The 24,675-nt window shown below is 41.8% G+C and overlaps 1 protein-coding gene across 2 annotated transcripts; it reads right to left on the minus strand.

Moving 5' to 3' along the window:
- Positions 1-10,861: 10,861 nt before the first annotated feature.
- On the minus strand, positions 10,862-23,166 carry SIX4 (SIX homeobox 4). Of its 2 annotated transcripts, XM_042253067.2 has the most exons (4): positions 23,106-23,166; positions 22,052-22,893; positions 18,621-19,309; positions 10,862-15,238 (listed from the first exon to the last, which is right to left on the minus strand). In XM_042253067.2, the coding sequence occupies exons 1-4, from the start codon at positions 23,106-23,108 to the stop codon at positions 14,442-14,444; spliced, it is 2,331 nt and encodes a 776-aa protein (XP_042109001.1). In that variant the 5' UTR covers positions 23,109-23,166; the 3' UTR covers positions 10,862-14,441. The 2 variants fall into 2 exon arrangements, with proteins under 2 accessions (XP_042109001.1, XP_027827712.2); XM_027971911.3 differs by having other exon boundaries at positions 22,052-23,166.
- Positions 23,167-24,675: the final 1,509 nt, after the last annotated feature.

The following is a 24,675-nucleotide window of genomic DNA, read 5'->3' on the forward strand; positions in this document are numbered from 1 at the left end:
TGTTTAACCTTATACATAAATATACATGCAGAAAAAAAATTGTAGAAATGTATTCACCAATTTGTATGGTTATCTTTAGGGGATCAGATTTCAAGGAATTCTTTCACATTATGCTTTATGATTTTGTCTTATGTGAACCAAATTAACACATTATTTTGATAAATGGGCGTAACAATAAAGTCATTTCCATTTTGGAAAATAATTTCAATACAAGATCTAGGAACAGAAAGAACATAACAAACTAGCCAAAACTCTGACTTATTTATAATTTTACACAGATATTTTTGAAAGTAGTTTTCAATAATAAATACTAGAAATAAAAAAACTAGAAAGAATTGAGATTTAATAGTAGGGAATCAGTTAAATCAATTCTAATCTGTACAAACAATGGAATCCTATGCAGTAACTTAAAAGTTAACAGTAATAATAATTATTACGTGTTTCGCTAAGGGCTTTGCATGCATGATTTTGTATAATCCTTGCAGAAAATCTGTAAGGTAGATACTATAATTGGAGGAGGGCATGCAACCCATTCCAGTATTCTTGCCTGGAGAATCCCCATGGACAGAGAAGCCTTGTGGGCTACAGTCCATGGGGGTCACAAAGAGTTGGACACAATTGAGCAACTAAGCACAGCAGAGCACAGATTCTATAATTATTCCCAGTTTACAGCTAAGGGCCTTGATGCACAGGAAGATAAAGTAATCTGCCCAGGCCACTCAGCTAGTAAGTGGCAGTTCAATTCAGTTCAGTTCAGTCGCTCAGTTGTGCCCAATTCTTTGTGACCCTATGGTCTGCAGCATACCAGGCTTCCCTGTCCATCACCAATTCCCGGAATTGCGGCAGCGTGTGACGGTTAGTTTTAGATATAAACTTGACTGGGCTATGGGATGCTCAGATATTTGGTTGAACATTAAAAACAAAAACGCTGACATTCCCCTGAGTAAAAGAGAATTCTCCCCAGGTTGCTTTTTTTTTTTTTTCCCCAGGTTGCTTTTGAACAGGAACATTTGCTTTTTTTTCTTGCTTCTGGTCTCAGACTGAAACACTGGCTCTTTCTGAGTCCCAAACTGGCTGGACTTCAGACTGAAACTACACCATCAACTCTTCTGGTTCTCAGGCCTTCGAATTTGGACTGGGACTAAACCATTGGTCCTCCCGCTCTCCAGCTTGCCTAGTCACCCTGACAATCTTGGGACTTTTGAGCCTTAATCCAGTGGGTCAACTTCTTATAATAAATCACATATATGCACATATATGTTTATACTTACTACAGAGATATTGTAAATTCAGCTCTAGACCATTGCAATAAAGCAAATATTATAATAAAGTGAGTCACACAAAGTTTTTTGTTTTCCAGTACATATAAAAATGATGTTTATATAATACTGTAGTCCATCGTATGCAATAATGTTGTCTTAAAAAACAATGTACATGGTTTAATTTAAAAAACTTTATTGCTAAAAAATGCTAATTATCATCTGACAATGCAGGATTTCTATAAACCTTAGATTCGTAAAACAAACAACAAAAAATATGCAGTATCTGTGAAGCTCAATAAAGCAAAGAGCAATAAAACAAGGTGTGCCTGTAGATGGACTTCCCTGGTGACTCAGCAGTAAAGAATCCACCTGCCAATGCAGAAGATGCAGATCAGTCCCTGGGTCAGGAAGATCAACCCCTGAAAGAGGAATGGAGACTCACTCCAGTGTTCTTGCCAGGAAATCCCATGGACAAGCAGATTGGCAGGTTACAGTCTACGGGGCCACAAGAGTCGTGACTGAGCGACCAAACAACAACGTCTGTATATAGATAATGGTTAAAAGGGTAAGTTTTTCTTAATGAGAAGAGGACAGCCTCTTCAACAAATTGTGCTGGGGAACCTGGATATCTACATGCAAAAAAAATGAAGTTGGACCTTTATCTTACACAATATACAAAAATTAATTCAATGAATTAAAAGCCCAAATGTGAGACCCCAAACTTACAGAATTAGAAGAAAACATAAGAGAAAAACTTCATGATACTGGATGTAGCATTGATTTCTTGGATATGAGGCTAAAAGTACAGTCCACAAAAGCAAAAATGGACAAATGGGACTAGATCCAACTTAAAAACTTCTGCTCATCAAATGACATAATGTTTTGGAATGGGAGAAAATATTTTCAAATCATATATCTTAAAAGAGGTTAATATCCAGAATATAGAAAGAATTTCAACAACTTAATCACAAAAAATCAGTTAACCAGATTTTAAAAGGGGCAAAGGACTTAGACATTTTTCCAAGGATGATATGTATGAAAAGTGAAAGTGAAGTCGCTCAGTCATGTCTGACTCTTTGCGACCTGGTGGACTGTAGCCCACCAGGCTCCTCAGTCCATGGGATTCTCCAGGCAAGAATACTGGAGTGGGTTGCCATTTCCTTCTCCAGGGGATCTTCCAGACCCAGGGATCGAACCCAGGTCTCCCACATTGCAGGCAGATGCTTTAACGTCTGAGCCACCAGGGAAGCCCCTAATACATAATTTTTTTTAAAAATTTCACTCCTTCCATGTCTATTTGCCATTTGTATACATGATATGTATGCACACATATGCACACGAGTTTCATTTCATGAGACTATAGAGTGTTAAATCCTTGGTATAAATGCTGTGTCATCCTTGGAGAGCGTCCTTTGTCTCTGCCCTGCCAGAGTGCTCCCGTGCATGTGTGCTCAGTCGTGTCCAACTCTTTGCAACCCTCTGAACTGTAACCTGCCAGGCTTCTCTGTCCATGGGTTTCTCCAGGCAAGAATACTGGAGTGGGTGGCCATTTCCTCCTTCAAGAGTACTCCTATTCATTCTCTAAAATGCAATATCACCTTGCCTGTGGGCCCTTGTACAACTCCTAGGAACACATTGTACATACCTCTACAGGCACACTTTAGCATGAATAGTTTGTAGGTTCATATCAATCCACTTAGCTTAGTTCTTAGATGCTAAAGACTTGTCTGTTGGTCTATGAATCCCCAGTGACAAGCCTGGTACTTGGGTACGTGGACACTGGAGTTTGGCTTAAATTAAATAAACTGACTCAACAAAACCAAACTTGGAGAGTTTATCAGATATCCTGATGATTCTAGAGGTTGGTAGTGGTCCTTTATTACTTTGTTCCTCTGGTACACAAGCTTGGGTCCTAATTACAGAATTGGTTTTGTGTTTAGGTATAAGTGCATTGGCACTTTTGAAACTTGGGCTTCATCAAATTGGCACTGGGGAGCTGAAATCTTCCCTGTTGCCATATTTTTGAATTTACATGACAGAAAATGAATGGGGGACATTTATGACATCTGTGATGCAGATCCCTGAGAAGTTTCCTATGGTCATCAGGTATATAAAGTGATAATCAGATTCATCTGATCAAAGATTGCACTTAACTGTTTTCTTTATGAAAGTCATCTTGGTTTACAGACACATCTAACAGTTTTCATGAAGAAACCTGGCCAAGAAAGACTGAAAAGCAGTCCGTCAGTGTAAACTAACGAAACATTTTTCGAAATGACAGAAGAAAATTAAAAGGCAGTTTTATTTATAGGCCATATAATAACTTTAGAAAAAAATTTCTTGTATGTTCTATGGAGATCTGCTGTGATAAATAGAGAGGATTACTATGTATTTAACATTTCTATGGCTACTATATTTGAGAATGTGTCTAAGGAGTTTAAAGTATTTAATAAATAGTTTTCTATCTTAGATACTTTACATATGGATTCAATCTGGTTCATGCATTTAATTTACATTTTAATATGCATCATTTAAAATAACTACTGGCTGATAATCTTCAGTTTCTCTGCACCATCTACACATTGCACTGACTGTTAAAAATTCAATTTGCATTGAGATTTAGGTCAGTAATTGAAAAGTTACTGCATGAATCTTCACTGCTTAAGGTGTGGTCCCCAGGCCAGTATTATCAGCATCACCTGGTAGCTAGACAAATGGACTCTCAAACCTCACCCCAGACCTATTGAATCAGAATCTACATTTAAATAAGATCTTCAAGCTATTTATATGCACATAAACATTTGAAAACACTAGCTTGGAGAACTGTCTCCAAAGTGGGGTACATTTCCTCCAAGTGACATTCAAGAAGATTCCTTGGAGAACGTAAACAATAATAAAAACTTATTTATCTTTACATATGTGTATGATTTTTATTTTGTGGATTTTAATAATATGTATGATATTACATAGTAGTACATGAATACAACTTTTAAACATTTCTTATTATTTATTTATGTCTGTGCTGGGTCTTCATTGCTGCATGGGCTCTTTTCTCTAGTTGTGGCAAGCAGGGGCTACTCTCTCATGATGCATGAGCTTCTCATTGCAATGGCTTCTCTTGTTGCAGAGGACGGGCTCTAGAACATGAGGGCTTCAGGAGTTGAGGCTCTCGGCTCTAAAGCACAGGCTCAGTAGTTGGGGTGCACAGGCTCAGTAGTTGGGGTGCACAGGCTTAGCTGTTGGGGTGCATAGGCTCAGTAGTTGGGGTGCACAGGCTTAGTTGTTGGGGTGCACAGGCTCAGTAGTTGGGGTGCACAGGCTTAGTTGCTCTATGGCATGTGAGATCTTCCCTGACCAGGGATCAACCCATGTCTTCTGCATTCGCAGACAGATTCTTTACCACTGAGCCACCAGGAAAGCCCAATACAACTTTAAAATAATGAAAATAACTAAAGGCAAATTTTAGCCTCCTTGAAAAAACACAAATTTATTTTAATATAGTTTGACTCATACTGTGAGCTCAGTCGTATAACACTATCAGTTTGCTATCTGATTAAAAAATCTGTATTCATACAGGTATGTGTTAAGACATCAGAATATGACTATAATGAGACTAGAAGTAAGGGATTCTTATTAGATGAGATTGTATGCTTAGAACTAGTGTGTGTTTGTTAGAAATATTTTGGAAAATCTACCTGGGATGAATGGGATAGGGTACTTGATTACATAAAAAAGTTTTTTTTTTTTTAATTGAAGTATAGTTGAGTTACAATGTTGTGCCAATCTCTTGATCATTGCTAAGACCTCTAATGATTATTCATGCAGGGGCAGAATTTAACCCATCCTCATTCCTGTTAGGTGCTAATAAAATAAATTTGCCAAGGAATGAGTATTATATTTATAGTAATAGATATTCAATGTCATCCATCTATTAAAGAACATAGTAAGAATATACTTATTAAGTAAATAAAAATGAATACAAATTTGTATTACATTCCCTAATTTTAACCAAATATAGTTCTGGGTTTCTCTTTGGTACATCTCCTGAGTAGCTCACACCTTAAAAAGCAAAGAAAACAAACAAAAAACCCAGAGCAACACTTGTTTTTCTATGTCTAATTTTTATGATTTCATTATAGCTAATGACTTTTCAAGACAAGAATCCTCTTGAAAATTATCCAGCTCTGGATAAGATGTGTGTGGGGAAACTACACTTAATTGTTTTCAAAGAATCCTACAGCTCAGATTCCACTGTCTGGTCCTTGATACCCAGTAGGGAAGTGGAGCACACTAAGAAAAGAAAGGGTGACATTTGTTTTCCTCCATTCATCCATCCTTCCTTCCCACCTGCCCCACACCCCTGCTGTGCTTAGAAATAGGGAACATCTTGCTTAGTTTTATTAATCTGCAACTTATCAGCCATAATGATTGGTTCTTTTGAGTCTTTAAAAGGCTTCCTTAAAGTGCCAATCCACCAGGTGGGGGGTTGGGCTCTTCATACCTTAATCTGATTGTTAACCACTCACACCAGAATCCTCACTTAAGGTGCCTGAGAAGGTAGGCCAATACCTGCAGGAAGGGCAGGCCCATTAGGGACCAAAGTAGATACAGGTGAAGAAGCTGCTGCTGCTGCTGCTGCTGCTGCTGCTGCTGCTGCTGCTGCTGCTGCTGCTGCTGCTGCTGCTGCTGCTGCTGCTGCTGCTGCTGCTGCTGCTGCTGCTGCTGCTGCTGCTGCTGCGTCACTTCAGTCATGTCCAACTCTGTGTGACCCCATAGACGGCAGCCCACCAGGCTCCCCCGTCCCTGAGATTCTCCAGGCAAGAACACTGGAGTGGGTTGCCATTTCCTTCTCCAATGCATGAAAGTGAAAAGTGAAAGTGAAGTCGCTCAGTCGTGTCCGACCCTCAGCGACCCTGTGGACTGTAGCTTACCAGGCTCCTCTGTCCATGGGATTTTCCAGGCAGGAGTACTGGAGTGGGCTTGCCATTGCCTTCTCTGGGTGAAGAAGGTGGAAGAATACAAAACCAGCCCGACCTTACTTAGCTCTACACCTCTAAATAATCCTAGGGGGTCACAGGTTGTTGCCTCAATATCAATTATCTTATCTTACAGTCATAGCCCTTGGCAGGCCACAGTGTACTTTCACTCTGTAAATGATTTGATCTTAACCTGTGGGGTGGAGGGGAGGGAGTACATTTTATTAACCCTTTTTCTTTGCTTATAACTACATGGATCTCACATATAATGATATACAAACACCCATTTCAGTGGAAAAAAAAAGAGGTGAGTTGATACTTCCCAAATCCAGATTTTCTGATGCTTAAACTCTACGTTCCATTTCCTATTCTTCATAGACTCTAGACATATGCTCAGTTCAAATGCAGTAATAGGAATATATCCACAGAGAGAATATTTTTAAAAGGTAATCTGTTTATTGGTATAAATAGTGTTGCTATTTTGCAACATTGATCTAAAATTGCTTAGTGAGTGTATTTTTGCTAATGCCCCCATTTGTTTGTTAAACTTTAGCCAACGTGTGTCATCTGGAACTCAGGCTCTATTTGGGAGTGGAAAAAACTTTGGAGCAGTAAGAAAAATAATCACCATAAAGACTATCCACTAATGCTGAAAGATTCACAGAACCACTCTTAGACCTTAACCCAAAATGTCTTGATTTATTTTTGTGCTATAAATAGGGGTAATACTTTAACTAGTTAGGCCATAAAATTCCCTAGTCCAAACAAGTGAAATGATTTAAAGGGATGGATGACTGTTAGAGTCAGTATTCACTCAACAAATAATTTTTGTTTGGATCATAGAAAAAACAAGGGAATTCCAGAAAAACATCTACTTCTGCTTCATCGACTATACTAAAGCTTTGACTCTGGAAAATTCTTAGAGATGGGAATACCAGACCACCTTATCTACCTTCTGAGAAAACGGTATGCAGGTCAAGAAGCAACAATTAGAACCTTACATGGAACAACTGATTGGTTCAAAATTGGGAAAGAAGTATGACAAGGCTGGATATTGTAACCCTGCTTATTTAACTTCTATGCCGAGTATATTACGCGAAATGCCAGGCTGGATGAAGCACAAGCTGGAATCAAGATTGCTGGGAGAAATATCAATAACCTCACATATGCAGATGACACCATGCTAATGGCAGAAAGCAAGGATGAACTAAAGAGCCTCTCGATAAAGGTGAAAGCGGAGAGTGAAAAAGTTGGCTTAAAATACAACATTCAAAAAACTAAGATCATGGCATCTAGTCCCATCATTTCATGGAAAATAGATGGGGAAACAATGGAAACAAGGACAGACTTTATTTTCTTGGGCTCCAAAATCACTCCAGATAGTGACTGCAGCCATCAAATTAAAAGATGCTTGCTCCTTGGATGAAAAGCTATGACCAACCCAGACAGTGCAGCGACATCATTTTGCAGACAAAGGTCCATATAGTTAAAGCTGTGATTTTTCCAGTAGTCATGTACGGATGTGAGAGTTGGACCATAAAGAAGGCTGAACGCCAAACAACTGATGCTTTTGAACTGTGGTATTGGAGAAGACTTTAGAGAGTCCCTTGGACTGCAAGGACTGCGAGGACAGCCAGTCAATCCTAGAGGAAATCAACCCTGAATATTTATTGGAAGGACTGATGCTGAAGCTGAAGATTCAATACTTTGGCCATCTGATGTAAAGAGCCAACTCACTGGGAAAGTCCCTGATGCTGGGAAAGATTGAAACGGGGAAGAGAAAGGGAAGACAAAAGATGAGATGGTTGGATGGCATCACTGACTCAATGGACATGAGTTTGAGCAAACTCCAGGAGATAGTGAAGGACAGTGAAGCCTGGTGCATTGCAGTCCATAGGGTCACAAAGAGTTGGACACGACTGAGCGACTGAACAACTGTGCTCTGCTCTACTAAGTGCCAGAGAAACAAAGATGAAAGTATTGACAGGCAAACATATAATTACAGTGATGTGATAACTGCCACATGAAAGGAAGTTATGAATTCTTGTCTGATCACAGAATCACCCATCAACTATTCTGTTTATGACACTGAGACAGAGCTACCTGGAGATAGGACAAATAGTGAGTCTGGGAGATTGGGTAGCTAAGAAAGAACCTGGTCCCTGTGGGGAGCAGATTCATGTGACTTGGGTCTTGGAAGCCTTGTAAGTTAAGGGGCTTAAATGGTATTTCATAAGCAATGGAGAGCCACTGAAGGTTCTAAACTGGAATGTAAGGCTGGGATAAGTCTTGAATTCTGCAAGTTCTATCCAAATATAGTTGTAATGTAGCCTGGAATGAGGATCATACACTGGATACCAAGCAGGAAGAAGCTGCAATAATTCAGTCAAGAAATGCTAAGTGCCTAAACTATAGCAGTCACTCTAGACATGGAGGGGAAAGAACTGGTTCAAGCAACAGTAGACGAGCAGACATGTGTTGATGTAGTGATCTGGTGAAGGAGGTGGAAAGAAAGGGACAGAAGACTCCAGAGCAAAAGAGATTTTCTATCTCGCCAATGGATGAATAAGAAACACAAGAGTGGGGAACAGGTTTACAGTGAAGATAGTAGTTTAAATATTCATATATAGAGTCATAATGACTAGGACATTCTGAAAATATCTATTACGGAACTGGATCTCCCAGCCTGGAGTTCAGGGCACAGGTTCAGGCTGGGACAATCACAGCAGGGAGCTGGAAGCTTTCGCTAAAAGCAGGAGGTAGTGTAGACAGAAGGTTTAGAGAGCACAAAATTCTAGAGACATTTGTGGACAAACTGCCATATGTGTTTCAAGAGCTCCTGACGTATTTCCTGCCCAACAGCTTAGGACAGTAGGACTTAGTTCCCTAATTCTTGCCCTCCCCTTGCCTCCCACAACATTCTCCTAAGAATAGGCCAGTGATACTTCAAAGTGGAAGTCACATTATGTCATTCTTTGCTTCTTAGAATCAAATCCAAACAATTTGGCACGGACCAATAAAGCTTACTCTACCTGTGATCTGGTCCCTGCCTATCTCTTGACTGGATCTACTGTCACATGACCCACAGAGTGTGTAACAGTGTGATCCAGCCACGTGCTTCCCCTCAGGGAAGCACACTGTTGTTTTCTGTGACAGGAAGGCACTTTTCTAGGTCTTGCGGGTTGGCTCCCTCTCAAGGTTCAATCTCTCTTCTGCAGTGTTACTTCCTCAGAGACCTTCCTTGACCAATCTATGTTCTCACCTCTACCCATTCCCCATTCTCAATCTCCAAAACCCTGTTATTGACTACATAGCATTGACTATTATCTGAATGTGTTGTTTATTTACTATCTACTGTATTGGAAATGGTGAGATACAAAGGTAAAAAAGGTATTATTAAGGGAAACTGGAAAAGTGGGATAGAATCACATAGCTGAAGGTCTTGAATTCCCATTGAGGGCTTTTAATTGGTTAGCTTCCAAGCAGCTACAAAATATGCTTGAAACAACATACATTTTAATCAGCTATATTCCAATATAAAAAATCATTTTGCCACTAAAAAAACTGAAGTAGATCAGTAAATCTTGTCAAATGTTTTAAAAATGTTTGGTTAAGGAATTATGAAATATAATCACTCCATAATACTCTGACCCTATACTGTACTCTGAGACACTACAAACTTCAATTGGTTTAACTACATAGAAAACTTTTAAACAAATGAATGATGAGAATATTAAAAAACTCTAGAAATAATACCTGAAGTTAGTTTGACGACTTGAGTTTTGTAATAGAATTGTATGGTTGGTCCCAATCTACTTTATTATCTAGCTTCCTCTTCATTTCAGTGTGGGAGGCATACAACATCAAAATGTCATTAATTTTAAAATGAGCATCAAAGTGTACCAAGGCTGACTCTTCTGCACAGTCAGTAACACAGTTCTATCCATAGTTTTAAGCCAACCACTGGTGGATCCAACTGTGGTATAACCAGACTTTGGCTGATGAAACTGTTTTAAAAATGGGGTTATACTGCTGCTGCTAAGTGGTGTCAGTCGTGTTCGACTCTGTGCGACCTCACAGATGGCAGTCCACAAGGCTCCCCCGTCACTGGGATTCTCCAGGCAAGAACACTGGAGTGGGTTGCCATTTCCCTCTCCAATGCATGAAAGTGAAAAGTGAAAGTGAAGACGCTCAGTCATGTCCAACTCTTAGCGACCCCATGGACTGCAGCCTACCAGGCTCCTCTGTCCATGGGATTTTTCCAGGCAAGAGTACTGGAGTTATACTGAGCCCTTTCAATAAGGCTTGGGAATGGAAAGGTCCTTGAACCTTTCAATTAACTTCACTAAACCTTAGAGGGTATCAGATTCAGATTTGGGACACCCAAATGAGTAAGACACATTTCTTGGCTTTAAGGAGGATGAACTCTAATCATTTAGCTCTGAATATGCAGCACAATTAAGTGAACTGGGTAATTTTGTGTAAAGATCAACAGAGATTATTTTCCCAAAATGACTCCTCTTATCCTTATACTTGCCAGCCTATGAAATGTTTGTGGATTTTTGTTTTTCCTTTTCCTTACTCTTCTCTGCTTTCCCAGGGATAAACAACTTTTCAACATAATGTATGTATAAATATAAAGTTTATTTAGCATAGTGTTTAGAAAAATAAGTTCACATCATTTCAGAAAACAAATAAAACACTTAATTGTCCAGGCATAAACCCCTATTACAGTACAACATACATACTTTAGATCTCTTTGGTTGGGTAATTAAGCACAGAAATGTTCTGGGACATGCTCTGTGTGCCATCACCTAACAGTGCAGTAAAGACTCCGTTCCCCCACCCCATGATATACATTCTGTATAGATTTTCTCTTTGTGTAAGGCACAGTAAAACCATACTGAGTATATAACTGGTTGCCTCTGAACATACAGTACATGCAACAAAAGAATAAAAATTTTTGAGAACCCTGAAAGCCAAAAGTCACATGCTATATAATTTTGATTAATAAAATGTAGGGTGGTAATAAGAAATTAACATGAAATGTATCAATTAGATACAAAATAACTGTTAGGCTCTATTATCTAAGTTCTAGGAAGACTTTTAAAACATCTTCTGTAAAATGTAATTCTTTTCCCCACAGCCTTCCTGAATTATTTATATTTTTATGATGAGATGATCTGTCAAAAACATTTTAAACAATGAAGAACTTCTGGTTATATACTAACGCACACTTGTCTAACATGTAGTTGAGCAAGCTGCAACGCCTACCCAACAATCTAGCTTTGAACATGCAAGACGCAAGGGCATATACAAGGAGATTGAAGGTCTGTGTGCAATTTAACTATGAATTTTATCTATGGCTATAACATCTACTTGCCTTTCATAACACAAGAAAGGCAGTGAAACGTGTATAATTCAGTCTTTTCATTACTATGGATACATGTGAGCTACAAAGCAGTACAACACAGGTGCTCTTGCTTGACTGAGGGACAAATGCATATTCTCTTTATTAAACAATAGATTGTCCTTTATTGGATGTAACTAAGAGCTAAACGCCAAATTCTGACTGATAAGAGTGCATAGAGAGGCTCACATTGAAAATCCCACAGCCAGCAGCAGGGGTTGGGGTTTGAAGGAGTTGTTTACCCCTATTCTGATTCCTCTTTGGAGATCATTAGAGGGTCATTTGCAGCATCTTTAAGCATTGGTTTATGTAGGAGAGAAATTCTGCCAAGGGTTCTGAGTATGGCCCTTAGCAATGCAAAAAATATTTGCAATTCTGTGCAGGAAGATCATGGGGTTTATCTTATTTCATTCACATATATATGGGCTTCATAGCAACTGGCCCTTATTTTACTGAAAGAACAGAAAAGAACAGTAAGTTCTTTATAATGTGCATTGATTCTTACCTGGCATATTGTGTAGCTACCTGGAGTAATTGCAGGGGTATAATTACACCATGTTAGAGTATGAATAGGTTTCCTAGGTAAGTCTTAAGTTTTGTGCTATCTTTTTTCTTTCTTAAGGTAGAAAATAGGAAGAACTGTGAATAAAAGAGAGGCTTATTATATTTTTGGAAGACAATATAAAACTTTTCCAGTTATATATGTATAACATATATAACTTCTTAAACTTTCCCATCTTTCTTACTGGATGGGTATTTTAAAATTAACAAACTCTTGATATTTGCAGCAATCAAGTGGAAAACATCATTTTTATGTAAACTACACTATAGAACCATGTAATTAATCTCAGTAACATAATCAGCACACACCCAAAGAAACAAACAAGCTGTATAAGTAGTGGTGGAGTGGAAGAGAACTCTAAAATGCCTGACATTGTAAAACAAAACAAAAAACATGTAATTTCAGCAGTTTAGGAACATTCACTAATTCCATTAAAAAAATGAGATCTAAGTTCATTATCAAAATGATGGAGGAGAAAAAATATGATGGGGGAGGAATTCTTCAAAGGGCTCTTCATCTATGCCTGAAAGTTCCATTTGCAATAACAACAAAAGTGAAATCCTCTATGGCCCTTACTCAACATGCTGGACTGATGAGCATGCAGAGATCTAGAGTGGACCCTTTGTTCCGATCTTAAAGCAAGCAAGATGTGATGACATCTTCATGTTCCATAACTTTAGGTCATCTCTGAAGAGATAATTTCCTCACTTTTCTTGCTTTACAGAGACCAGAGACTTTACTCACTACACAAATGTATTTGTATTATTACATCTTCTCTTCAGAGTCTTGATAACAACTGTATAACCATAGCTCACAACATTGTCAAACAAGCTTCTTACAGAAACCCCCAAAAGATTTAAAGAAGATGCGATAATATAGTGCAAACAATAGTCATACGTCATTATGTAACAACTGATTCAAAATAGAACCAAGTTTCAACAAGACATAATTCTGCTCATTAGAAGATACAAACTCTCCTTACTTTAAAATGGTTGTTTTCATAGCCTCCAGAATTGGTTTTGTGTGGTAGTCTGTAATTGTTACTTTTATTTTAATGAAGCATATCGACAATAATTAGTTGTTCAACCATTTGCATCATAAAACATTAACTATAAGTGAAACTTAAGTTCTTCAGATTTAAAGCAATTCTATGGAAGTAACCCTGTTGGACAGTAGAAAAAAGTCATCAGTGCTTCTGTTGACACTTCTGTACCTTAATAAGAATAAAAAGGCCACAAGGTAAAAAGGCACATAGAATTCTATAGAAAATGTATTTAAATGAATCAGAGAGTTGCTAAATAAAGAACAAGAATGTGAAAAAAAGTACCAAAATTCCAATAATGGGAGTTAGATTTCCTGTTTCAGTGTTATTAATATTGACCTTAATAGACTTCTGATAAAAATCATTACTTTTAAAATCCTACAAAAAGTAAAACTTTGTTGGAAATAACTGTTCACGTCCTGTTCAAACAATAAAAATAAATTAAACAGTACCAAAACATTTTTTTCAGTTCATAGTGTCTGAAGTATAAGAGAAACATATACAGCATAAATAAAATTCACTGTAATTACCCAAATCCTTGCTTATAGGACTAATATATTTACACTCATACTGAAGGTTGTTTCAGTTTTCTTAGTGGAGTTGTGAACTTTCTCAGCCACACTAAACTATTAGCAATCACATTTGGAATCGTATAGAGACAAAGCAAGACTGTCAAAAAAATGCTGAAAAACAGAAATGCATATATTCAAAAATATATCCTTAGAATTGTATGAAGTACCACTTATGCTTCTTAACCTTACCAATGCCCATGGAGTAAAAGTAAACAAAAAGAACTGTATTGTTTCTAATGTTCTGTAGTGATATTTAATTTTCTACCTTAAGTGTATACATTTTTAATTTAAAAAACTATCAAGTTCCATTTGACCTTAGAATTAAGTCCACCAAATGATACACTTCGACTTCTTGATATATTTCATCTCTGATGTCTGTCTCCATCTGTTGAAAAGAGAACCAAAAGGCTGCAGTAATGCAGTTCTATTCCTGCATATTTAACTGTGATCTTCAGCATATTTAACTGTGATCTTCATGCAGATCAATCCAAGGTCTCTTGAATGCACTTACTTGCAAAACTAATGTTTCCCTTCAAATGGGAAAATGCTCTATGTCCTCAGGTCTTCATGAAAAGATTTGCCTTCTGATGCCAGGGGGGAAAAAAAGGAAATTAAGTTTACAAGTCTTGCATATCTTCATCCAATTGGACAGTCTGGAGCTTGGCAAGCTCTTTCTTGTCTGTTTCCAGGTCTTCACAGACAGTCTCCACCATGCCGTCTAGGACATACTTGGATTTGGAGTCCAGCATCATTAAGTTGCTTGTTGTTTTGCTCTCAGAATTTGTTAAGAAATTTTCTTTTATGTTAGCTACTGATTGCATAACTAAATGATGTTCTCTGACAAAATCCTGGTGTACTGTTGGGGAGGGGTGACCCACCTGGTCTTCACCTGTGGGAACTATTTCCCCAAGGGCAGCCTGGGTCAAGGGTACTGATAGTAGATCTTGACCAGAAATAAGGGAGCAGTTCTGAAGAGTTGCATAGTTAGTGTTGTTGACTGACGTCACAGTAGATTTGCTTGCCACAGGTGCAGACATTGGCTGGCTATCAGCAATGTCAGGGTTTAGCTCAGTGGGATTTAGTAGGGTTGGGGAAGTCAGGGAGAAGTTGTGAGCTGGGGATACATTAACTAATGAGGAGGACAGTGGGTGGAGGCCACTTCCCGAGATACTTTCAGAAGATAGGTTTGCATTTACTTGCGCATTCTGATTGACAGGCATCAACTGAGAAAACACCAGGCTCCTCTCCACGCTCTCCTGTTTAACAGATCCTATAGTCTGGCCTGAATTAGGAACAGTGTATACCACTGCACTGGGAGCAAGAGAGCTCAAGAAAACCTTTCCTTGTTGGACTGTGGCAGACTCACTTGTAAATGTGCTCCCATCTGAAGTGCTTGAATTTACTGAAATATTACCTTAAAAAAAAAAAAGTACAGATTATCATTGATGTAACTGATAAGGAAAGAAAAAGTTACTTTTTTACGCACATGATTTTTCTTGAGCACTTACAACTACAGATTTCCAGGCTCTGCTCCTGAGAGTCTGACTCAGTAAGTCCCAGAGCAGGTATATTTTTAACTCCTTGAGTAATTCTGGTGACGAAGCAGGAGCAAGAACTACTGGCTTAGAAATCAAATGTGAAAAAAAATCTTTTCCAAGTTCTAATTTCAGTTAAGTTTCTGGCTCAGTATTGCTAAAACTTATTATCTCTCAGTTAGTTAAACAGTTATTGCTAGCTCTGCCAGTTAGAACTAGAAAACAAATGCAAAAGAGAATGCCTTTGTTCATGACAAGCTCAGTAACTGACATAAAATATAAATGGAAATGTAGAAAATACCACAAAAATGAGTTACCCTGGAGCTTAAAGTTAACCATATAAACCTGTACAGACAAGTTGCTATCTTTCACCAAACTAACCATAAAGTAATGTCAACAAAACATTCAATAGATTTTTCTTTCTTTTTGTTGTACTTGTTCTGAATTTTCAGTATTGTAGTGATAGAATTAATGATAATAATGAAATGTGCTTTTAAAAATACAGATCCAACAGCATCAGAACATTTAAAAGCTAATGCTTTTAAAAAGGGTTTCTATCTTTTGAGACTCTCATTATAATGTTCTGCAGAGACCAGAAGTAGAAACAGAAATGTAAGTAGAAAGCTGAGAGTTTCAAATCAGCTAATTTAAGACAATGAAGATGAATTAGACCCCCCCTCCAAACTCCCACCATCAGATAAAACCCTTTTTCTCTGAGCCTTCACCGAGATATGGGGAAAAATGGCAATTATCTTGCCATTTAAGGAAAGGTGGGCCTAGGGGAGGTTTGTGACAGAATAATTCAAATGGGAAGTTTACCTTGATCTTGAATTAGATGTGCAGTAGATACTCTTCATTATTTTGAGAAAATACTCCAATGTTAAAGTAAATATTATTTTGAGAAAACAGTTCAAAGTTAAAGGTAATTCACCTTAAACATTTCCCTCCTTAAATTATTAGAATAATTGTGGTTATGTTGCCACCTATATTGATAAATGTCATAAATATATGTATGTCTTCCTAACATTTTTAAGCACCCTAAATGCAAAGGAATGTCTTTAAACAAACAAAAAATGAAAACTTTATTTGAACTTAAGAAAAACATTTCTATGCATGTTTTCAGCTCTTTTCTAACATAAATCTTTGTTTTAGGTCAAACAAACGAAAAAGGCTTTAAAATTCTTGTTGGCTACTAAATTGCAGCAAAAGACTTCTGAAATAGATGTTTCCTTTGTTGTGTGTTTGTGAAATTATCTGCCAGTGTATATGTGAACAAAGTGATTTGTTATTTTTGGATAGGGCCATATATAACATAACAGATACGACATTTTCTCAAACAACTATTGCATGTAAGTAAAATAATGTTTCTCAAAATTTTTATATTATGAAATACATACGTGAAGGGGAAAAGCAGATGTGATCTAAAGCTTGATATTTAAGTGTAGCTGCAACTGAATTATAAATTGAATGATAATTTCAAAAGCAATTAAAAAAAACCCAGCTGTGAAATGATCAACATACAAAGTATAATTTTATAGTGATATTTTTAAAAAGGGCTTATCTTCTTAGATTATAAAGTGAGTAAAATGTAGAAATTCTGCTTTTCTATGTAAATTTCAACTACAGAAAGATAATCTACCTTGTCTAGCCATTTGTAAGAAAGGCATGGTATCTGTGAGAAAGGCTGACTCCCCAAATACTTTACTGAGAACTGCAATACACAATTACTCTAAGAGAATGTTGCTTCCTGGACCCATCTGGCTAAACTTATGTCTTCAACTCACCCAGACAAGTCTAAGGATTGACAGCTCTGTCATTTGATCTTAGCTATTTTATCTGAAAATGCTGATCTTATTCATACTGAATGTTCCATTGTAAGAATTAACTATTAGTCTGTAATAATTTTCCATGGCAGCACTTCTTTAGATTATATATGAGAAGTATTCCTGCCTTTTTCTTCCCCAATGTACACACCATGCTTTTTTGCTCAAATCTGTTGTCTTTAAAATGTTATCTCCTATTTGGAAATTTCCTAAAGAGAGAAAAAGGGTTAGATCCATATTAAAGTATTATACAACTAAGCACTTTGGCTTTCTCTGTGGTTTGACTAATTTTGCCCTGTGTTGGATAGTGATTTAGCGTAATCTTTTCTATAGCCTGGAACAATGAAGAAATAAGTAGCATGCTGCAGGACTATCGTGTGTTACTATACTACCATTTTACCCAAAGAGAAACAAATGTGCAGAATGGAATTCACTGCACAACAATATTTCCATCAGTACCTCGAACAAACTGAAGTAGACCATAGTTGTAGAAAAAAAGAGATGTGAATAAATTGATTTTTTTTCAATAAAACCATTTACAGGAAGCTGATCTTTAAGGCAAACAGTTACTTATTTTATTTTTGTTTTGGTAAAAATTTGGATTTTCAGATTTGCTTCCACAAAGGCAAATGTGCACTAATATCTCCTACTTCTGAAGTCAGAGGGCTCTTCAACCTCCATTCTAACCATTCCTGTTTCTATAGAAAAACAGTGACACAAAGCTCTCCAGATTTGCTTAAAGTCACTGAAGAACTGGCATATCAGGCTCAGGTCCCCCAAATTTCATCTCAGTGCTTTCTTTAAGAGATGTCTTGGTAAAGACAGAAACAAAATAAGGCTTACAGTTGCCTTCATAAAGAAACCCACACATTTAAGAGGCTAGTATACATGCAGAGCAACAATCATATATTTCTCTGTTTTTCCTTTATGTCTGTTAATCTTACTTATAGGAGGAACATGACTCAAACACAAATGATCCAGTCTTTTAGCTCGCTCTTCTAAAACACCTTTTGCTCAGATAAATGATGCTTAGGTGAAGTGTACACATTTTTACCAACTGCTTGGCTCATTCTGTGTTCTTAGCAATGTTATTAATTTTTAATCTTAAACTATCAAGCAACGGGTTACTGTGTAAGTACCGATTGACTTAGCATATTTCTATAATTGTAGAACTGGCAGGACTCACTGTGAACTGTAGTTTTCCATTCAATTCTTGGGAAAATAAAAGCCCACCCCCATGATGCCAGGGAACCAAGCAAGTAGATATTTACATGGATGTTGTGAAGGAGGAGAAACAAATCAAGACTATTCTGCAGCCGTAGCAGCCAGTCAAGTACCCGAAGACTAATAGCAATCTATAGCTCTCACCAAACGCGTCATTTACAGCAGCTGGCTAAAACATTCACTGATGCATTATGGTACCAAATAAGACTTTTACCTTGTGAAGCTGCCACTGAAACAGGAGGCAGCTGCAGTGGAGAGAATCCAATGCTCCCATTAAGGAACTGGCTGTTTGCTCCAGAATTGGGGATCTGGACGATGCCATACTGGTTAATTTGCACTGGTGTGGTAAAAGTCACCACAGAGCCTCCACCCTGGGAAGCTACTGTTTGAATACCTTCTCTTTTCACCTCAGCGCTGGGTATCAGCCCTGGGAATGAAACGGGAGCACTGGGGCTATAGGAGGTGGTGGCTGCTGAGTTCGCTGAAGAGCTCTGGAGAACTTTGAATTCCTTCACATCCTGGGAGGTAGACCCCAGTATGTCAGTCATGGATATACCATTGCTCATAATGTTTGATGCCATTTTTGGTGGGTTCAAAGATACTGTCTGTGTATTTCCCACACTTAATCCATTAAGGATAACTCCATTGGGTCCCTGAATGAAAGAATTACCATTAAGGAAGACAGGTGAAGTACTTGCAGGTACCAAACTTCCGTTCAATAAAACTCCAGAGGAGCTTAACGATATTTTAGCATTTCCAATTTGTTGCATATATACTGGCTCCAGGTGACTGGAAAGGCTGAGGTTGGTGACACCATCGGATGAACTGGAGAGTTGATGAGGAGACAAGTCTTCATGACCCTTGCTGGATTCATCTTCAGTGCTAGGATTGCCATCTGACTCACTGTACAGAGGAGGAAATCAAGAGGTTCAGAAAGTTAGGGGCATGATAAGGTACTTAGTGCCAACTGTTTGTAAAACCAGCCTTGAACCCCATTAAAGGCTGTGTCTAAGGAAAGCACAGCAGAAAATCTTTTAGTCTTGTTTTAGCTATGAGGCCTTTCAGCAGATTTTGACCTGGCATCTAGGAAGAGGAATTCTCCTATCTCAATCACCTTTACTAATAATACACTCAGAGAAAGTCCAGAGGTCTGAAAGATGTAAATTCAACTAACAGGATTTACAGGAGAATTGTATACTTGTTTTTTTTTTCTGTAGCACTGAAATTATTTCTTACTGTTAAAAATGCTTCTACCTATACCGCAGGAAAAAACTCATCAAAGGGGTGGTCAATCATCTTGCTTTCCGAACTCTTTCCCTTCCCCTCAAACCAATTCAGATTAGGGTGGTTTTGGAGGTAAATGAAACTGTCAAAGGAGCAGGAGATGGGAAGTACTGGCTTTTGTTTGCCAGTTAGTTAACGAGAGCTCATATTCTCACCTGCTCCCAGACTTCTACTCCACCAGATTGACAACTGTTTCACTCAACAAAGTGGCTGTTTCAGAACTGTTATGTGCAGTCGCCTTTGAATCCAAAGGATGCCATAAGGGCCTATTTAACGAACACCAGCCAGTGCCCTGGGGAGGTGGGAGGGAAAGGATGTGGGTCACTCAGTGGCCTTGTACCTATCAGACCCCTTCCCCAGTACCCTCAGCTCTTCTGCTCCGTTGCAGACAAGACTGTGTTCCTCACCTCTCGGATTTGGGGGGAAATACAAAATCCGGGGAAGGGTAGTGGTGGGGGTTTCCCATTTGGTCTGAGGCTGGGCGGGGACAGGGGGGCGTAGAACAGCGGCCGTTTGGAGCGCGGCGGGACTTGGCCCAGCAGAAGATCCGACATCCCTGCAGTGCCCAGCGGTCGGTTCGCTTTCATGCCTTGGGGAGGAGATTACTCGGGCTTTGGGCTGCGGGGCCAGGAGCGCAGAAAGCGCTTTGATTTACGAGCTGAGGCTGAGCCGCCGTCGCCGTCTGCGAGGGTGACTCACCGGGGGTGCGGGTGGGAGGTAGATCCGGAGAGGGGCCTCAACCAGGCAACTGGGCCGGGGGCGGGGGGTGTGGAGTTGGGGGAGAAGCAGGCTGAGCGTGGCGGGGGAGACCCGGGGAACGCGCCGGGCCGGGGTGTGGAGGCTGCAGGGCAGCTGGACTGCGCGCCGCTCCCACCCCCTAGACCTGGCCTGCAGATTCCGTAGGCGATGGGATCCGCTGCCTCAAGCAGGCGTGGGGGCAGGTGGCCTGGAGTTACCAAGGTGCCTCCTCCGGGTCGCCCCGCAAGTCTGCGGAGGGGTGCATGTAGGTTAGGGTGCACGCCGGTCGCGGGGCGCGTTTTGTTTTGGTTACCGCCAGGCCGGGCTTGGACACCGAGCCTTCCTCCCTGCTTGGGGCGAGGAATGCCGGAGCCGTGGCTCGCGGCTCCTGGCCCCGCGGGAGCGCCGGGCAGGAGCGGCCCACAGCAGGCTCTGGAGTGCGCCGGGCGATCACCTTCTCCCGGCCGGGCCGGGATCCCCGGCTCCCAGATTCCTCCCTACAGCAGAGTCTACGAGCTGCTTTTTGGATTCTTTCTCTCCTGTCCCCGCGGGGTTGGAGACACTTTCCTTTTAGGAGGCCTTCGCTTTACACTTCGTCTAACAATGCAACACAGAGACACTCAGACTAGGTGTCTGATTCAGGAGGATGTACCAAAGAGGCGGAAAACCCGGTATTTTCTACCAGTTGGGAAAAAATAAATACCTGGCAGTCAAAAAGTTCAAACCCGCCAGGGTGGGCGCTCAGAGAGGTGAGGAGTGGATAGCGCCCCCACTTCTTTCCTGCCTCCCGCCCGGTGCCAGCCTGCCTCTACCCCCATCACCACGCCAGGAAGGAGACGCAATTGTCCTGGGCCAAGGAAGCAGCCCCGCAGCCCCACCATCCCGGAGGCGCTGAAATCCGATCCGAAGGAGTTCAGAATCAGGTTTCAAAACACCGCAGAGCCGAGCCGCACCAACACCCCACAGCTGCCGCGGCCGCGAAGGGAACCAGCGAGGGCAGGGTGAATGATTAACTCTGTCACATAAAATCTGGACACCCCCAGACCCCCTTCTGCGCCGCCAGCTCCCCCGCTCCGTTCTCCTTCCAGAACGGCCACGGCCACCTCCAACGAGGGCCCCGGCCGGCCGAACCCTGGGGGTCCAGGGAGCAGGCGCGCGCGCCGGGCTGGCGTGACCCCTCTGAGGCGCAGACCCGGCCCGGGGCTGGCAACCTCCGTGGGCCTCGGGCGGACACGAGAACCACCGTTCCGGCGCCTACACACGCTCCTTCGCCCGGCCAGAACCGGAGAGAGAGTGGCAACTTCAAAGCCGGCGGGATGGGGGTGGGAAGCCGGGCAGCAGTGACCAGCCGAGGTGGGGGCGGGGACTGAGACTAGGCGGGCGACCAGAAACTTCTGGGGGGAGGTGGGGGAGGGTACGGAGCGAGGTTCCCCCGCCCCCGGCGCCCCCACCCCCCGCCCCGCGCCCCGGGCCGGGGCGAGGGGTGGGGGGCGGGGAGAGGTGGGCAGCCGGACCAGGCTGGTGGGGAAGGTAAGCGCCATGTTTGCGAGCACTTGGAGGAAAAGAAAGCTGGGAAGGGGGTGGGGGAGAGGAAGGGGGAGGAGGAGGAAAGTTGGCGCTCACCTTTTGGACTGGGTCTCGGAGGGGTTCCGATCGCGCTGCCGGCGGTTCTTGAACCAGTTGCTGACCTGGGTGAGGGAGAGGCCGGTGATCTTGGCCAGGTGCCGCTTCTCGGCGGGCGAAGGGTAGCGATTCTGCTTGTAGAGCTCCTTGAGCGCGTTGCGCGACTTCTCCTTGAAACAATACACCGTCTCCTCGCCGTCCCAGATGGTGCGGGGCAGGGGGAATTTCCTGCGCAGCCGGTACTTGTCCACCGCGCCCAGCGGCCGGCCGCGGGCTCGCTCGGCCTCGGTGTAGCGCGCCTTGTACCAGAGCTGCTGCAGCAGCGGGTGGTTAGCCGACTCGAAGCTGTGGCTCTCGAGGATGCTGTAGAGCTCGGGGTAGATGCCCTGGTGGAAGGCCACCAGCGCCCGCGCCTTCAGCAGGCTCTCGTTGCCACGTAGCAGGTCGCTCTGGGGCAGGGACCACAGGAACCGGGCCAGGCGGTCCAGGTTGCCCCCCTGCTGCAGCGCCTCGCACACGCAGGCGACATGGTCGGGCGAGAAGGCCAGTGGGGTCTGCGCGGCGGCGGCGGCCGCGGCGTGGTGGTGCCTGCCCAGAAGTTCCGAGTGGAGTTGTACCTGATCCACCGCCGCCCCGGCCGCCGCCGCCACTGCCCCTTCCTCTCCGCTCACCCTGGCGGCGGCGGCCGCGGCGTCCCCCGGCTCCAGGGGGAAAGGGGCTGGAGCCGGGGGGCTCAGCCCCGCCGCCGCCGCCGCGCCCCCCGCCACTTCTCGGGGCGCCTCCTGCCCCTCCGAGGCGCTTTCCATCCCATTCTCCTGCTTGATGTCCGCCGCACTTGCAATCTGCCCGGTGGGGGAGGAAGAGGACATTTTTTTGTTGTTGTTTATTTTCCTCCCTCCCTCAGTCCCTCGCACTCTTTTCCTCTTTCTTTTCCCCTCTCTTACTCCTCCTTCTTCGTCTCCCTCCCCCCTCCCCCCCTCCGGAAAGCCCACTCCCTCCCTCCTGGTTTCGGCTGGATCTGGCCGATCAGGTTTCCCCCCGGCCACGCAGTCACCATTAAGATAGCTGCTAGAGCAAAGTAGTGTAAAAGGATAGCTGCTTTCTGCCGTTCCCCCAACGTGACTCCTCCGGTTGCTGCATACTATATGGCACTGGCGGCCGGGCCGGCTCGGCCGCGCCACCCTATTGGCTATTTCGCATTCAGAGGGAGGAGGAGACACAGTTTCTATCCTTGTCTATCACCCGCCTCCCACTCCACCCCTTGCAGTTCCCTCTCCCCTGACCCCCAGGCACCTATACCTGAAGGAAAACACCGACATTCTTTTCAGGCCCTGCTTCTGGGCGGGAACGTGCCTAACGTGGCCTGAAAACTGGACAGAAGACTCTTTGAAAGAGAGTCCCTACGATTCCAATGGGAATACTAATCGTGTGACCTCAAGGTCTGGATGCTAGATTCCTAACAAAGAGGCCACCCTCAGTATCTAGATGACAAAATTTCAGAGGACAAAATTTCAGCTTCCCTGGTATCGCTACTGCTTTCACCCTCCTTTCCATTGTCTTTATTAAGGGTTTTGTATTGAAAAGGGTCAAGAATAAAATGGCACTAGGGAAGCGTTCACAGTAAATTAAAATTCCAAAGGGGGAGGGATGCTTGAAAACGGTGTAAATAGCCCACTGAGAACACAAAAACAAGAAGGCTTCCAAAAAAAAAAAGAAAAAAGTTTTTAACCTTTAGTCACCTGGAGGGCTGGCAACCCAACTGAGATGAACCTGATACAACTAAGTATGTAGACTGTTTTACCACGTTTATCCTGGGTCAGCAGGGTAGAAGAGATCTAACTTGTAGATTATAATAACAGGATGGAAATTTAAGCTTCTATATGAACCTTTTTTAATGGAAGTGTATGAATAGTTTTTTGGAGACGGTCTTCCTGGTAGAAACTGATCTCTACGTGCAGGTGTGTTGGAGGGGATGAGTGCAGGTCAGCAGCCATTTCCACAGTATAAACAGATGGGAGACTGCCCTCTGGTTTGAGGTGAAGTGCCTGAGGGTATGGAGTCTGCTGCTTTTTGCAGCTATGCATCTTTCCTTCATAGTTTGCTGAGGTTTTCACTCAAAAAAAAATGAACCCATCTCTCCTTCTCTGATTACTGCGGGTCACTTGGGTCTGCCTGCTGATACTCATTCTCAAAAATGCAACATTTTAATGACTTCATCCTAACCTTACTTCTAGGTGGCTTTGTTTTGTTTCTGCTTCCCAATTACCTGTAAGTGCTTACTTCAGCATATTTTAAAGCAACTGTTTAGGTCACCTGCTATGGTAATCAGCTTGATGAGGTTTTCCTTTTTTGTGGACAGGCTGCATTTTTATTGCTGGTCAACAATCAAGTCATTTTACTTTGGGCTTAACTTGCTTTTGTACTACTCTAATGAAGCCAGCACTGACATCTCTGGTAGATTCAAAATTTATAGTTATACAAAAGACCGCATGTTTCTATCCCATTGGAAATATCCAGTTAGGCATCGAACTTCTGGACAATATCTGAGATGCATAACTTTCTTGAATTTTTAAAAATATGCTTTTTATTTTAGAATAATTTTGACTTATAATACAGTCATAAAG

Source organism: Ovis aries, chromosome 7 (assembly GCF_016772045.2).
Source record: "Ovis aries strain OAR_USU_Benz2616 breed Rambouillet chromosome 7, ARS-UI_Ramb_v3.0, whole genome shotgun sequence".
Taxonomy (NCBI): Eukaryota; Metazoa; Chordata; class Mammalia; order Artiodactyla; family Bovidae; genus Ovis; species Ovis aries.